The 16,263-nt window shown below is 44.3% G+C and overlaps 1 protein-coding gene across 3 annotated transcripts in view; it reads left to right on the top strand.

The window, feature by feature from the left end:
* Positions 1-532: 532 nt before the first annotated feature.
* Positions 533-16,263, top strand: part of LOC113914711 (beta-galactosidase-1-like protein 3) — a 53,467-nt gene continuing 37,736 nt past the window's right edge. For 2 of the 3 annotated variants that reach the window (XM_027580167.2, XM_027580168.2), the window contains exons 1-9: positions 533-726; positions 1,492-1,623; positions 1,764-1,979; positions 7,373-7,441; positions 7,994-8,089; positions 9,285-9,393; positions 13,089-13,181; positions 14,614-14,707; positions 15,658-15,722. In XM_027580167.2, coding sequence (XP_027435968.1) covers positions 704-726; positions 1,492-1,623; positions 1,764-1,979; positions 7,373-7,441; positions 7,994-8,089; positions 9,285-9,393; positions 13,089-13,181; positions 14,614-14,707; positions 15,658-15,722 — 897 coding nt within the window. In that variant the 5' untranslated portion in view covers positions 533-703. The remainder of the gene's footprint in view (positions 727-1,491; positions 1,624-1,763; positions 1,980-7,372; positions 7,442-7,993; positions 8,090-9,284; positions 9,394-13,088; positions 13,182-14,613; positions 14,708-15,657; positions 15,723-16,263) is intronic. The other variant, XM_027580169.2, reaches the window with a different exon arrangement.

Raw genomic sequence — 16,263 nt, forward strand, 5'->3', positions numbered from 1 at the left:
CTGCCCTCCCTGGCCTGCCTCCTCCTGATCTGATCTCTCCAGCCCCATCTCCTGCTAGTTTGAAACCAAAGAATTCCACGCTGTACTTCTTGCATAACCTATGTAGATACTTCCAAACTGTTCCACTGATAGGAACAGCACTCCCTTCTCTGCTCTGATAACTCTCTTATTTTACAGACTCGGTTTGGTTAAACTATACTCCTCCAGGGTAGCCTGTGTCCCTCACCTGCACCTCTATCGCACCCTGTAGAACCTTTATTTTGGCATTTACCCATCGTTTTGGAACTATTCGTCTGTGTGCACACTGTATCCATTGGTTTGGACGCGCTGTCTTCAGCAGAGGGGCACTCACCACAGTCGCTGAGCCCGCGGAACACGCGTAGGCAAAGTTTTCCTTTTTTCCTCCCACTTATCGCTGCCTTTCCCTCCCAGTTGGCTGGTGACACACAGTATAGGAAAACCAAGGTCATGGCCATAGCTCAAGACCCTCCCACATTACTCGCACCAGCTGAAAGGCATCTGCGCACACAGGCAGTTCGGACACGCTGGGTCGGGTGTGGTGCCCGGCCTTCCCTGCCCCCCCAGAGCCCGAGACCTCCTTGGCACTGCTTGGCAGGCTCCCCCGCTCCGGTGCGCGGCGTCGGGGTCCGCGGAGAGGCGGCGGGGAGCAGCGCGGGACCTCGGCTCCCCCCGGCGGTGCGTGATGGGCACCCCGCGGCGCTTCAGGTGACCTTGCCCCGGCAGCGCAGCTCGCAGTTCCAGGCGCAGCGGTCCTTGCGCCCAGCCGGGCTGCTGGGTAGCCCCGAACGCGCTAATCCGGGGACCCTGCTAGAGCTCCCTCCCGGTTCTGTTAGTCAGCCGGCCATCTACAGGAGTTTATTTCGCTGGGCCCCGGGTCATTATGTGGAGCAAGGGCCCCTTTGGACTGGGACGTCGCCCTGGGTCCTCCTATCTGCCTGAGCTTCTCCTCATCGACTCGCCTTTCAAGCTTTCGGTCCTCATGCTCTTCTGTCCACACCTTAGATCCGCCCGAGCCCTGCTGAGAGTCTGTTCCATTATCCCAGAGAGAATAAAATCAGCGTGTGGATGGTGACAAAATGCCCCAGGGATCGGACACTGCAGCCTTTCTGAGAGCTCCCACCTCTCATTGAGCCCCTTAGCCCTCCTCCACCTTTTCCTAGGATCGCCTCTCCCCAGTTCCCACGGTTGCCCTGTCCTGTTCCTGGCTGTGGGCTTCGAGGACTGTCTATCTTCATCTTTCTGTCGGGACTGAGGTGGGCTGTGGGACAGCCGGGGTGGTGCAGGGGACCTCAGTGGATGCAGGTAAACCCGCAGTCTCCCTGCGCATTAGGCTAGCCTAGAAGACCTACCTTGATGTGAGTCTCCTCTGTGGCTCTTGCAACTAACCTGCCGCTAGAGCAGCATTTTAATCCTTACAGTTTGATGAGCCCAGTGCCTTCCCCTGGTCATTGCCCTTTTTTCTCTTTTCAGCCGGTGTCTCTCCTGGAAAAGAATCCTGTGCATCTGTTTCGTGCCACTTATCTTATCAGGTTTTGCTCCCCGAGTGAAAGATAAAGTGGGTCTTATATATGCAAATGCACAGCTACAGCCAGCCCCGTACAGGTTTGCCTGAGTGGGGGAGGGGGGTTCTCCTTTCTTGGAGAAGATAATAGCAGCAGGATGCTCAGAGAGTGTCCTGCCCAAGAACGTCCCTTTCCGCTAAGGCTATGGCGGCCTGGCCGATCTCTCTCTCTCTCTCTCAGCATGTTTAATTGGTCTCACCTGACCCCCCTCACACTGAAGGACCGATCTGTGGGACTTGAGACTGAAAGCAGAGTCGGAAGTAAGCCATACTTCACCCTGGGGGGTCACAAGTTCCTGATTTTCGGGGGCTCCATCCATTATTTTCGGGTGCCCAGGGAGTACTGGAGGGACCGCTTGCTGAAGCTGAAGGCCTGTGGCTTCAACACCCTTACCACGTGAGTGCTGGCCCTCTAGCCCTCTGTGACCTTCCTACCCTATTCCTAACCCCTGCATCCAGGCTCAGAGCCTCTGGACTTGGGACCCCCGCCTGAGGGTTTACCTTCTGAATAGTCATCTCTAGCATGTGCCTTATATGCTTCAGTGTCACACTTCACACTTAGTTTGCTGTGGTCAAAATCTTGGGTAGGGATTAATGAGAGAAAGACAGAAGGAGTAAGTGATTGCCACAAGAATCTCTCTAATGGGAGAGTCACTGGGTCCCTTAGGAGCTCTCAGTTTAATGACAAAGGCTCCAAGTATACTTAGAGATAAATAAATACATGGTGTTTTTTTTTAAAGATTTTATTTATTTGAGAGTGTGTGTGTGTGCGTGTGTGCACGCGGGCACACACAAGCTGTGGGTAGGAGCAGAGGGAGAAGCAGACTCCCTGCTGAACAGGGAGCCCGATTAGGGGCTCCATCTAATCCCAGGACCCTGGAATCAAGACACCCGGGAGCCTCAATACATGGTGTTTTAAAAACAATTTTTATTTATGTATATGGAGATGAGCTTGTAAAGGAATAATAGTATCAAAAGAAATGAATACGTCAAAGGAAATCCCAGTATCACTAAAGTGAAGTTTAATGGCATTAAGGGAATGAATACTGTAGCTTAATGATTAAGAGCATAGGGATGCAGGGTCAGACAGACCTGTCTTCAGTCCCAGCTCTGCCTCCAAGCATCATATCCTAGGGCCCTGGTGTCCTCGTCCATAAATGGGCAAAATAAAAATTGCTTCATAAATTTGTATTGATGATTAAATGAGATAAAACCTTTACCTTATTTATGTGAAAAGTGCCTATCACAATGCCTGGCACGTATATGTACTAAATTCTAATGGCAAAAAAAAGAAATGCAAACTTACTTTAGTCAATCATAAGAATTTAAATATAAATGTAACATGATTAAATATACATTTAACACGATAAATTTAGCGTGATCTTTAACATGATTAGGTGTATAGTGACAAAAGGTAACGTGTATTTAGGGTCTACTGATGGCTGGGCATTTTGTAATTATCTTCACAAAATCACTTAATCTTCACAACTAGCTGTCCTGTGAGATGGATAGTGTAATTCTCACTGTGCAGGGGGGTAAATGACAGAAGCATAGAGGGCTTAACTAGCTTGCTCAGGGTGAGTCTCCTCCCACCTTCTTCTCAGGGTGTGACCCTCCAGCTGTGAGTGAGGATGCTGCCCAGCTCACACACGGGCATAGGCTCCTGCCTGTGCACAGATGGCCAGTCAAATGAAAACCAGCCCAAAGCAAAAATCACATTTGAGTTAGGAGCAGTGGCGATTCCTTCATAACAAACCTATTTCCAAAAATGCCTTGAAGTTCAAAAAGGGAGTCGATAAAAGTAGGTTATAGGGTAAGCCTCAAGAAACCATTCCAAGGAAGGCAGCCCTGTAACAGGTGCACGTGAAAGAACATGAGGTTAACTTCATGGGAACGGTGTTTTTGGAATCGGAGAAAAAGGCTGGGGTGCCTGGGTGGCTCAGTCGTTCAGCATCTGCCTTCGGCTTGGGTCATGATCCCAGAGTCCTGGGATCAAGCCCTGGGTCCAGCTCCCTGCTCCACGGGAAGCTTGCTTCTCCCTCTCCCACTGCCCCTGCTTGTGTTCCCTCTCTAGTTGTCTCTCTCTGTGTGTCAAATAAATAAATAAATAAATAAATCTTACAAAAAAAAAAAAAAGGAGAAAAGGCAGGGGAGCCCACCCTTCATATAACAATGCTGCCATTGACAGAACACTGAGATCCCCATCTACATATATCAACACTATAAAGTATGACAACCAGTTTTAGTTATTCAGCGAACATGTATGTAGTATTTACACTTAGCCAGGCATGTTCTAAACCCTAGAAAATATTAATTCACATTGTCCATATATCAATACTAGATGGTGAGTAGGGTAATCACTATCTTATATAGGTGAGAAAACTCAGGCACTTGCTCCAAGACTCATAGCTAGTAGAGCTATGCTTTGAATTCAGACACCTGGTTCCAGCAGCTAAGCAACTCAACCGCCTTTCATAACTGTGGACTTCGAGACTGAGGATGACATTCAGAGCACTTTGCAACCCTGCTTGTAAAGTCTTGTAAAGTTAAGTCCCCTCTGCAGGGCATTTTATCATTTTATGAGACAGAACTCATTTTTCTGTTTCTTGGTGAGATGTTTATCACCAGCAATTAGAAGGATATGTTGTCTTCATGGTCAAGCTGTGGGATTTTATTAGTAACATCAGGAAAAAGTAAAGGCAGCCCCGAGAGGCTTAAACTTACAATATAGAAGGGGAAAGAGCAGAAAAAAATGTTAGCAAAACTCTATGGGGCATTTAAAGTAATGTAATGTTTTACATCTGTAACGATATTAATTATGTCAATTGAAAAAATAGTTGAGTTCCCTTGCCTTTCTGGGCAATTCTACATTGGTTGTTATGGATTATACTTACAATGCATTGATTATTTAAAAAACAAAGAACCACCAGATGTCCTGACCCACCTACACCACTGATAAGACCTAGCAGGACCATAGAAATGCAAAACCTGCACTGCAATCAGAAGAGACGCCCCTTTTCTCCAGAATGTCTCTCCACCGTCCTCTTGTGGCAAAGATAAGCACAGTACTCACTACAAAGGACAAACTGCTTCAAGGTCAGGCTGCATCCATTACTGCAGAGCCGATACTAAAGGTTGCATCCGAAGCTGGGAGGCAGTAAATTGATAATTGGCTCATCTAATATACAAAGAATTTAATCAAAATAATCATTGAGTTTTATTGAGAGCTTTTCTACATCTAATGAAAAAATTATATGGTTTTTCTTCACTCCTTTATTAAAGTAGTAAATTATAGTGACAATTTTTCTGATATTCAACCAATCCACAGCTCTGGGATAAATTCTATGTGGTTACGAGACATGCACATGTGAATATGCAAACACACATACACACATACAGATTGCTAGACTTGATTTATTAGTGTTTTATTTCAGATATATATATTTATGATTATAACTGAAATTGATTTAAAATTGTATTTCTGTCAGTATCTTGTCCAGTTTTGATCAGTCTTATAATAAACTTATCAAGTGACTATATATTTTTTCTCTTCTCTGAAACTATCTTGCAAAAGAATTCTCTTTACTCTGAATGTTTCTTAAAATTCACCTGTAAAATCTGTGACTACTATCTTTTGTGGTTGTGAGGTGAAGATTCAACTTTCTTGAATGGTTATTGTTTTTTCTTCTAGAGTATATACTATTTTTATTCTGTAGATCTTTTTTCCTTTTCTTTCTTCTTTTAGATCGACTAGGACTTTTAAAGATTCTCCTTTCTTTCTTGGAAGTTGTACATCATATTGTGTATTTAGGCCTTTTTCTTTTCTTGTCTAAATATTTAGTCTTTTCAAAGAACTAGCTTGTAGCTTTATTAATATTCTCTATATCTTTTTGTTTTCTAGTTGATAATTTCTGAGTGATGCATAATTTCCTCTCTTCTACCTTATTTGATTTAGTACCTTCTCCCTCTCCTCTCCTCTTCCCCTACTTGCTCCTCCCCCTCCTCCTCTACCTTCTCCTCCCCCTCCTCCCTATCCTCTACCTTCTCCTCCCCCTCCTCCCCCTCCTCCTCTACTTTCTCCTCCCCCTCCTCCTCTACCTTCTCCTCCCCCCTCCTCCTCTACCTTCTTCTTCCCCTCTCCTGCCCCTCCTCCTCTACCTTTCCCTCCCCCTCTCCTCCCCCTCCTCCTCCTCCTCCACTTCCTTCTTTTCTCCTTTTCTCCTGAGTTGAATATTTAGCTCATTTTCTTTCCAGGATTTTGCATTTTCTAATATATTTATTCAGGGATATGAGTTTACCTCTAATTATTGCTTTGGTTACATATCCCATAAATTTTGCTGTGTAATACTTTGTCATCCGGTCTCAAACATTTCAGCTATTTGGGAATATGCTTTCTGTTTTATTTATTTATTTTACTTTTCATATTTTTAAAGCATAATTTTCTAATGTAGTTGCCTTTATCTTGGGGTCATGGACTATGTGATGTAAGTTTTTGAGATCTGTTGAGATTTATTTTGTATTTTATGACTGTTGCATATGTTTTTAAGAGTATATGTGCTCTACGTTTGGCTACTGAGTTCTCTATGTATTTCTTAGATTCAGCCTTTCATTTGTGTTATTCAAACTTACATCCTTACAAGTTTTTGCTGTTATTTTCTTTGTTTCTTAGGGAAGTATTTTAACTCTTCCCACTATGACTATGGATTTATCCCTTTCTCTGGTTCAGTAAATTCCTCCTTGACTTGAAGTTATGGTTACAGAGCACATGAAGTCGTGATTACTGTATCTTCTTGATGGATCATTTCCTTTCTTCTTATTTGATGCCTTTCGACATCTATTTGTGAGGGATTTTTTTTTTTTTGCTTTAAATTCCATTTTACCTGCAATTTAAGATTGCTAGAATAATTTTGCCTCATCTATATCATTTTCCATCTTTTTGTTTTCAACTTTTCCCAGCAATATCCTTTAAAGTAAGTCACTTGTGAGCATCATTTAGCAATTTTTTTCATTCTGTTCTCTTAGTGCATAGCTATAAACTTTATCATGCATTTTTAAGTCTTGAGCAAACCAACTTTTCATTCCTCCTCACAACGAAAGATCTTTAAAAAAGTCGGTTCTACCACAATGCAACATATGGATTCTAAAAATCTACATTGTGCACAATTGTGTAATAAGAAGCTAACGAGGTATAATACAGAGCTAATGATAAAAATGAGGTTAGATGCACAACCCTCAAGAACTTTGTTGGTGACAAATACAAAAAAGATAGTCATCTAATAAAAATATCACCTAATAAAAATTTTACACATATCCCTTTGTCCCTATAGGCTCAGCCCTGTGGGGGGAGGTGCCTAGCATGGTCCTTCTTGCTAAATCTAAAACTGGCACTTTTCTTCATTGCATCTCCATTATCCTTGTAGGAAGTCCTCCTCTATTCTTATTTTGGTTAATTCTTAGCAAAAATTTCTTGGCATACGTAGGCATTTGAGGGTTTTATCCTTTTCGTTATAGGTTTAATGGGTATTACGTAGAATGGGGTGGTGAGTGGGATAATTTATGTATAAATTCAAGGAATCTAGAATCATAGGATTATTGGCAGCTTGGACCACAACTGGGGTAATATTGACAATAATCAATGTTCACATAATACATATTTAATTGCCATTAGAAACTCCAACTTATTCCAAAATAGAGCTATCCCAGGTGTTGGCATGGATTTGGGGCTCACCTAGGAATTTAGAGGAAAGAAATCTGAAGATGTTTATTGTACTTCCCCCTTCCCTATTACAGCTATGTTCCGTGGAACCTCCATGAGCCAGAAAGAGGCAAATTTGACTTCTCTGGGAACCTGGACCTGGAGTAAGTGCTCTTGCTGCTTCTATAGCCTGGCCTGGGGTGGGGAGGCAGAGAGGTGGCCCCTTGGGGTTGATCAGGAACCATGGGACCATCTCGGTTCTGCTTTGAGAACCAGAGAGAGGCGGGTCAGGAGCCTTGTTCTCAGGACCCACATGCTCTCCATGAACCTGTTACTCCTGGGGGTCTGGGTCTGCCTCCTCTGAGCCCAGACCTCTTCACTGCAGCCCAGAGATGCCTAATCCCCAGTGTCTGCCCTGCTTTGCAGTGTGGGCCAGCTGCCTGTGCTGGGACTGCGGTTGCCCCTCTATGGTCTCAAGGCTGTTGGGGTCAGGTTCACTGTTAGGACCCCCCCGTACCCTGTTTGATGCCCTTCCTCCTTATGCCCCCAGTGGGGCTGTGCAGAAGGTCCTGGGCTGGGAGCAGGTGAGAACCCAGCTCCCAGGGCCTGTGAAGGGAGGGAGGAGAGGAGCTGGGCAGCTCCACCACCTTGTGATGCTGGGCTTGTCCCCATCCTCCCCTCTGTGTCTTGAGAGCTGCTGACACTGACCTCCCTAGGGCCTTTGTGCTGATGGCTGAGGAGATCGGGTTGTGGGTGATTCTGCGTCCAGGCCCCTACATCTGCAGTGAGATTGACCTTGGAGGCTTGCCCAGGTGAGTGGGGCTGTGAGTCCAGAGTTGTGGTTGTAGTAAAGTTCATTTGTTGGCTTTACTAAACATAAAACTTCAGTCTAATAACAAATGAGCATATCCTCTGTGTCTTGCGCTGTTATTTGCCTTACATACATCGTCTCAGGCAGTGGTTGCAGTAATATGGTGAGGTGTAGGTGCTCTTGTAATCCCTATTTTATAGATGACACATCGTCCCGGTGCTCTGGGTGTGTGGCCAAGAGTGTGCAGGGGGAGAGGAAGCATCAGGATGATCATAGTCTTTTTTCCGCACTGAAGGGAGCTATGCCCAACTCTGGCCTGTGGTGAGAAGAATGGGAGGAAGCCTTAGACACTGAAGAATGGGCTTGTTCTAACCATGTCTGATTTTTCTCTTATTTTGTCAGTGGAAGACCAAATTCTCTGTACTAAGAACCTTCAGTCCCCCTCCTTTCCCTCTCATTTTTCTTTGCCTGATCTCTCATCTGTGATGCTTGCCCTCAATGCAAACAACTAAGGTTCAGGGTGAGAATTCAAGAATGCTCTTCTGGTACTGTCAGAAGCTGACAGGACTGCCCATTTAGTCCATGGCTCTGCTCCAGGCGAGCACTTTTACTTTCCTTTGTCAGGTAAAAGCATTACTTTTCTCCAAGATGAGCTTGTTCTCCCATCCCAGCTCAGGAGCAGAAAATACCTGACCTTGAAGAAGAGGGTGCCTTAGAGGAGAAGCAGTTCATGGTGCAGGTTAGCTGGATCCCTGCCCAGTATTTTACAGGTGATCTGGAGGTGTGCTTACTGGCTTATAAGCTCTTACTCTGTGCTGGAAGTCTCAGCTCTTACAGGAAATGCAACCTCTGCCCAAGGTGTATACACTGTGCTCAAGAAAAATGTTTTTAATGACCTGAACAAGAATAGAGGAGAGTATTCAACGAAAGGTTAAACTACCTCTCATTAAGATGTGGGAATACAAGTCTTGATAGTAAGTTGTAAAGTGTCATGTCGATGGAGTTGGTATCTTTTCTTCTAAATCTGTGAGAATGGTCCAAAAACCTGACATGGACACATCCCTTCAGGACCCCTGAGTGCTCCAGGACCATGGACATGAGCTCAAAGGATGTAAAACTGCAAAAGCCCCACCCCCGCTTACCCTCACCTCTACCCTCCCACCTCCGACACTGAGCTTGTCCCCTTTGGCCCCCAGCTGGTTGCTGCAAGACCCCAAGATGATATTGAGAACAACCTACAAGGGCTTTGTTGAAGCAGTTGATAAGTATTTTGACCACCTGATTTCCAGAGTTGTTCCTCTCCAGGTAAAGCAAATTTCCTGTTCCTTCTTTTATTTTTTTTTTAATATTTTATTTATTTATTTGAGAGAGAGACAGAGAGAGCACAAGCAGGGGGAGGGGCAGAGGGAGAGGGAGAAGCAGGCTCCCCACTGAGCAGGGAGCCCAATGTGGGACTCAATCCCAGGACCCTGGGATCATGACCTGAGCCAAAGGCAGATGCTTAACCAACTGAGCCACCCAGGCACCCCTCCGGTTCCTTCTTTCTTATCTTTGCTTTAGGAAATTGTTTTTCTGGCTTGTTCACAGAATAGGCCATGCCCAGTCTCTAAGAGAATTGAAGCCGACATTCTTGCAATTTTCAATTCTAGACCCTCGTCTTAAGTACAGCCTTTACCCCAAGGTTTCTGGAGAGACACACATCGTACAAGGGACTGACAAAGGGTGTTCATTTGTGGTTGTTCTGAATGTACTCGATATTCATTAAGCTCACTGACCTTCATACTGCTTATTTTTACTCTTAAATTATCTTTGTTGTTTTAAATAGTTAATACAGGCCCTTGGTGATAAACCTCAAAAGAATATAAAAGAGTTAATGGTGAAATAATTCTCCCCTCTTACCCTGAGCCAAAGCCATTCAATTTCCTTTTCAGAAGATAATCAATTTTGCCAGATTTTTGTGTGTCTTTCCAGAGATTTCCTACACATATAGAAGCAAGTTATTTATACATACACTTACACATGTGTATGTGTATTTATGCATACTTTTTAATTAAAAAATACACAATTCCCACTGACCTTTTTTTCACTTAAAAATATATTTTTGAAACCCATTCTTTTTAATGTCTGCATAGTATCCCACAATTTGTATATATTGTGATTCATTTAACTAGTACCTCATCACGGACATTTGATTTTTCCAGTTTATGCTATAATGCATAACTTGGCTCATATGTCATTTAGTACCTGTGTGAGGATATTTGCTATTGCTTACATTCCAGTTTGTTTTAGTTTCATAAATGCACAGAGCACAGACCCCATGCATTTTCCTGTCTTCATGGAGTCTCCAGATCTTATGCAAGGTACCCACAGCAACACAGACCAGTCTGTGATAAAAAAGAACGTATACCCTGCAGTCTACAAGGCAGCAATTATTTGGTCATTATGTTTGATTTTTAAAATACAACTCTTTTCCAAAGAAGAGGAGGCACATGGCTATTATTTAAATAAAAATAAATCTTATTTTGAGAGCATATATCTTGATAAAACTTGAGAGGGGATAAAAACCAATTATTAGGTAGTAGACCAATAGCTTATTATCGTAGACTCTTTTTTGGGGGGGAAATATGATGCAGATCTAGCCCTTTGTAACTAATTCTCAATTGTGAATTATGAGTTACTCTTAGAATAATTTTAAAGAAAAGAAACTGCGGATTAGGAATGGAAATAAAGGGAAAGACAGATTAGGAATTATGTCTCTGCAGTACAGCTTTAGGAGAGATGACCAATGCTGCGGGGAAGAAGACATCGTTGTTAGGATTAAACTCTGGGTCTCTTAGGCGGAATTGAGGTACATCTTTCATTAGAAGGGCTAAAAACCATATGTTTCTGGCTGCATTTCTGCCATATAGGGGGGACCAGATGCAGGAGCAAAAATCTCTGAGCCTTAAAACTAGAAAGACTTTGGATGTTTGGCTGGAAGTTCAGGCACAAGTACAAATGCCACATACCATTAGTACAGATGCTGCAAGCAAAGCAAATTTACAAACACCCCACTGAAATTATGAGGTAGGAAATCCTAGGAAACTTTTAAAAAGCAAGGAATTTTAAGTGCAAATGAAATTTAGAGGGCTTATCATTACTAAATTGTTAGTATTTTAAGGTTTTCTATTTGGTTATCTTGTTTTAATTATTACATTTAAGTAATTTTTATTTATTTATTTAAAGATTTTGTTTATTTTTATTTTATTTGAGAGAGAAAAATGAGAGATAGAGAGCACTAGAGGGAAGAGGGTCAGAGGGAGAAGCAGACTCCCTGCTGAGCAGGGAGCCCAATGCGGGGCTCGATCCCAGGACTCCAGGATCATGACCTGAGCCGAAGGCAGTCACTTAACCAATTGAGCCACCCAGGCGCCCCTACATTTAAGTAATTTTTAGAGTGTCTTCACTATTTCACATGGGACTTTCATCCTTCTAACCCTGTTTGTTTTGTAAGGTCAACTGTGAATTTATGACGCAGTTTTTAGAAATCTCACCCTCCAGGTTGGGGAGAAGATATGGTTCAATAATACAAAAATTTTTCTTAATTCATCAGTGTGGAATACTTATGTTCACTCAATGGGTAATTACTGAGCACCTGCTATGTGCCAGGTGCTGTGTAGGAGCTAAGCTTCCAATGGTGAGAAGGACAGACATGGTTCCTGCCCCATGGAGACAAATGACCACTTACAACATGAGGGATAGTTGCTGCAGTGGAAGAAGTGCGGGACAGCCCTCACAGGGTAGCATCAAGGGAGGAAGGGAGGCTCAGGGCATGGCTTTCCAGAAAAAGTAACTTAAACAGTGACCTGAGGCATGGGCAGGCATTAGCAATGGTCAGGAGGATCCAACATGGGTAAGGATCAGAGAGCAAGAGACAGAATGAGGAGTTTGAAGAGCTGGAAGTAGAAAGTAAGGTGGGAAAGAGGCAAAAGATGAGGCTGTAGAGGAAAACCCACCCCACATGCTCACTCTCTTCTGTTCCAACACAGGGGCATGCTCATTCTCTTCTGTCCCATTGTCCGAAAGGGAATACCTCTCTCTAAAATTGGCATTTACTCTATAGGCCATAGGAACCATGTGGGGGGTGGAGTGGTCAGGCTGTCAAGAGCTCACTCTGCCTTCAGTATGGAGAGGCTTCTGCACTACAGTGTGGAAGGACATTGAAAGATTAAGTTAAACAGTGAAAACTTATAATGTCAGTATAATTTCAACTAGGTTACTGTTGATGACAGGTGGCATGATGGCATTGGAAGAATTACCGTGGTGGTTTGAGGGGTGGAGTCGAAGTGAGAAAGCAAAGCAAAAAAACCAAACCAAACCAACCAAAGTGAGAAAGCAGAGAGAACTGAGTGTAGACAAGCAGTAACTCTTTTAAGAAACAGGGCTCTTAAAAAGGGAAGAGCAAGAGAACTGTGGGTGGGCTAATAGTCCTGGGTGCTCTCCCTCTCCGATGTGAGGGTTCCGAATACGTTTCCATGATGCTGGAGGTCAGTTGATTTGGAAGGAGAGGTTGAAAGTACAGAAGGTAGACGGAACAGGGCAGAGAGTAGGAAGCAGGGAGACTCCACGCACAAGTGGTGGCATTATCCTAAGGCAGGAGGGGGAAGGAACACCTCTTTCATTTGCTGGGGAAAGGGGCTAGAGTGGGCAATGAAGCTGGGGAGTTTGTAGGTTTGAGATTCATATTTAAGCAGATAATTAGTATGAGAAATAGAGGGAAAACTGTGGGAGTTGCTTATCTCCAAAGACTAGGGAAGGCAGGACTCTGTGCAACAGCTGAAGTGCCTGGAGGTGATTGACTCCAGGACCTGGGGGAAGAGAGGGAGCACCAAAGGAATATGAGGTAACTACTTGGATCAAAGCTTACCGCACCAGGTGTGTGATCTTAGCAGCAAACTCAGAGAATCCAGCCTTCTCCCACCCGTAGCTTCACATTTCCCCTTGATTTGCTTGTTTCTCAGTACCACAGGGGAGGCCCCGTCATTGCAGTGCAGGTGGAGAATGAATATGGTTCATTTGCCAAGGATAAAGATTACATGCCTTATGTTCAAAAGGTAAGAGACACTTGGTGTGTCCTCGTATTTACATGCTTCCTTCCTCACTCTGTCATTTTTACAGGCATGCATTTTCGAGGCCCTGCTGCATGGGTGACCCTGTGGTAGGTGCTGTGGGGGATGAGACTATGTGAGATCAAGTTCAGTGTCTCTGCGAATCTGCAGTGTTGTCAAGATGTACTCAGATAACTTTATTAAGAGATAAAACATGATGTGGAAAGATTATACCTTTCTCTTGCTATCTCTATGACCCATAATTCTCCTTAAACCTGGGGGCTGGTAAAGTTACATCCATAGTAAATAATGCTTCATGAACTTAATGACAACAGCTCTCGTCCTGTGGCTTTCTGACCTGTAGTGTCAACATTCTTTCTTCTGTTGCCTTTACTCCTCCATGGGGGGCGGGGCATGTCTCAGGCCAGGGAATAACTGCAGTCTTGCCTGGTTGCCTTTCTGATGGCTCAGGACTCTTCCCGTCCCTGATTTCCCACAGTGAAGAAGCTGATGAGTTTCGAGTGTAAACTGGACCTCCTCCCCAGGTTGCTAAGCAGAATGCAGGGTCACATGTTAGCTGTGCCCACACATAGACCCCTGGAAGGGACGACCCATAAGGCAGTGGGGAAGAGCTGCCTCCTGGGCAAGGAAGAGTGAGCCGGTGACAAGAGGGGGAGGAGGGCAGTGCTGGGCTCCCCGGACATCCTGGCTCCTGCCACACAGCTCTGGCCTCTGGGGCTGGACAGGCTCTGTGAGGGACTCCCCCCTCTAACTTTTCTCAGGGGCATCACATTAGACCCCCTCAAATCAGTCTCATTCAGCTAGCGTTGTTTTTCCTTGACTTTCAAAATTTACTACTTGCCTACCCCGCCAGGCCTGGACATGGCTTAGTGAATAGGTAAGACACACAGCTGGGGTCCTCTTGCCCTCTGGTCATCTGTCTGCTCCTCAGCCCTTAGTAAATGCAATCTGCAAATTAGATTCCTCCTCCTTCCCTGAAGCCATGACAGACTTTCTTGCTTCCTTTGAGTGTCCAGGTAGGACCCAAGTTTTATGAAGTTTATCTGTGATCCCCACAGCCTTGGCTTCTTCCCTTCAAGCACAAAGTGCTTCAAAACCTCTCTTTCTCTTGGATTTAGAGCCTCCCTCAAGTGCTTCCTCATAAAAGTCAGCCTTGGGGTTTTCCCCTTGAGACTGTGACCATGGATGTCAGAGCTCCTAACTCAGCTGCTCTTGTGGTTATCCCTGGGAACAACACAGGCTGGGACAGAGACCAAGTTTCCCCTAATTTACTGAATTGCAGATGGTCAGACTCTAAATTCAAACCTTTCTCTCTGGCTCACACATTGCCCAAGTGAGCCCAAGCTATATTTTTCCCTAATTTCCTTATATGTCCTTCTTCTCATGGGAGCAAGGGAAGTAGGTTCATTTTGTCCAGTTTTCTCAACAGGCCCTGCTGGAAAGAGGGATTGTGGAACTGCTCATGACCTCGGATGATACAGAAAATGTGCTAAAAGGCCACATAAAAGGAGGTACAAATTTAGACTTATTTTAAGGAAGAACTGAGCCTCTTCACCAGCCAATTTGAATCTTGAACCAAGTATATCTCAGATGTCTACATTGGAGTGGACTCCAGAAACTTGATACTGATGAGGACTCAAGGTCCAAGTGAAGAGCTCACACACCAACCCCATCTCTTTCCCTCAGTCATGTTGTCTTTAAACAGAGCTATAACTGAGATCTTCTGGTCTCAGTACACTTTTCCATCTTTCATAATTTTTCCGTGGGCTAAGAATCTGGATTGGTGCTGGGCATGGCTTAGAATCCCGGTCTTCTGCACCAATGTGGAGAGACACATGGAGAAACAGAAGATAGATGTGTGTCAGGAAGATGGCCTAGGCCAAGTTCTAGTCCTGGGATCTTATAGCCGGAAACTCACTGTGGACTCTGAGTAGAGTTCATCCTAGAGAGTGAAGTAACAGAACAGTTCAGACCAGAATCATAAGGTGATGATAGTGAGGGAAATGACCGTGGTATTATCAGCAGCCATTTGGGTCCAAGGGAGTATCTGTCAGGTAGTCCTTAGTTCAAGACCAGTTACTTCCATATATTGCTGTTTTCCCCTCCTTTTTGGTGGCTCTTCCCCTCACTATTATGGTACAGTGAGAAGTGTGCTGAACTTGGGTGAAGAGACTTGTATTCAGTTCCTAGGTCTAATCAAGTTGTATGATCTTGGCTTGTTCTACTTCTCTACACAAAATGTAGTTAATTTCAATTGCCCTTCTTATCTTGCATTGTCCTTGCAAGTGTCCAGTGATGTGAAGACTTATATGGCAGCCCTTTGTACTTTGCAAAGTGGAATATAAGTAGTGTCTCATTATCCTTACTAATTAGCACACTTTCCTTCTGTGTGCCGGGGCCTCCAACTATCCCCTGGTGGCACTGGCACAGTACCTCATGCAGCACCTGTCTCTTTCTATAGTTCTGGCCACCATCAATATGAACACATTTGAGAAGAGTGCTTTCAAGCAGCTTTCCCTCCTGCAGGTAAGGATGTCTTAGAGATGAAGAGTCTTTGCTCCTTTGCCTGCCCAATCCTCCCTAGCCTGTGCAGCTGGTGTTCAATGAGAACAGGCCTGGCAAGGTAACTCCTGCTTCCCTCCACCCCCCAGGGCCTCAACTAGGTTCCAAAGCAATTTGGGGAGTTTATGCCTTTTGTAATGGGGAATGAAGACGAAGTCCTGCTTCCATCACCACTGTTAGTGAAGCACCTCATGGAGATGACTAGAGGGAAGGTGAGGGGATTATGTGGGGTAAATCAAAGGGAGATGATGTTCTTTTTCCTCTGCAAGGACAGAGCTCAGAAGTTGTCTATATACATTGCTGAGAGAGGACTCATACCTAGCTTTGCTGGATTCAGCCTATTTTAGCCAGACTGCAAATTATGGAAGTGAATAACTGTTGTACATGAATTCATTAACAACCATGGATGGAGTAGTTCCTATTTCCTCAGTGGGTTGTCCCTTGTGATAGTTTCAAAGATGGACAAATTATGGTCCATGCCTTTGGGGATTATATCCTTTCTTCA

The sequence above is a fragment of the Zalophus californianus genome, chromosome 11, assembly GCF_009762305.2.
Source record: "Zalophus californianus isolate mZalCal1 chromosome 11, mZalCal1.pri.v2, whole genome shotgun sequence".
NCBI classification, from domain to species: domain Eukaryota; kingdom Metazoa; phylum Chordata; class Mammalia; order Carnivora; family Otariidae; genus Zalophus; species Zalophus californianus.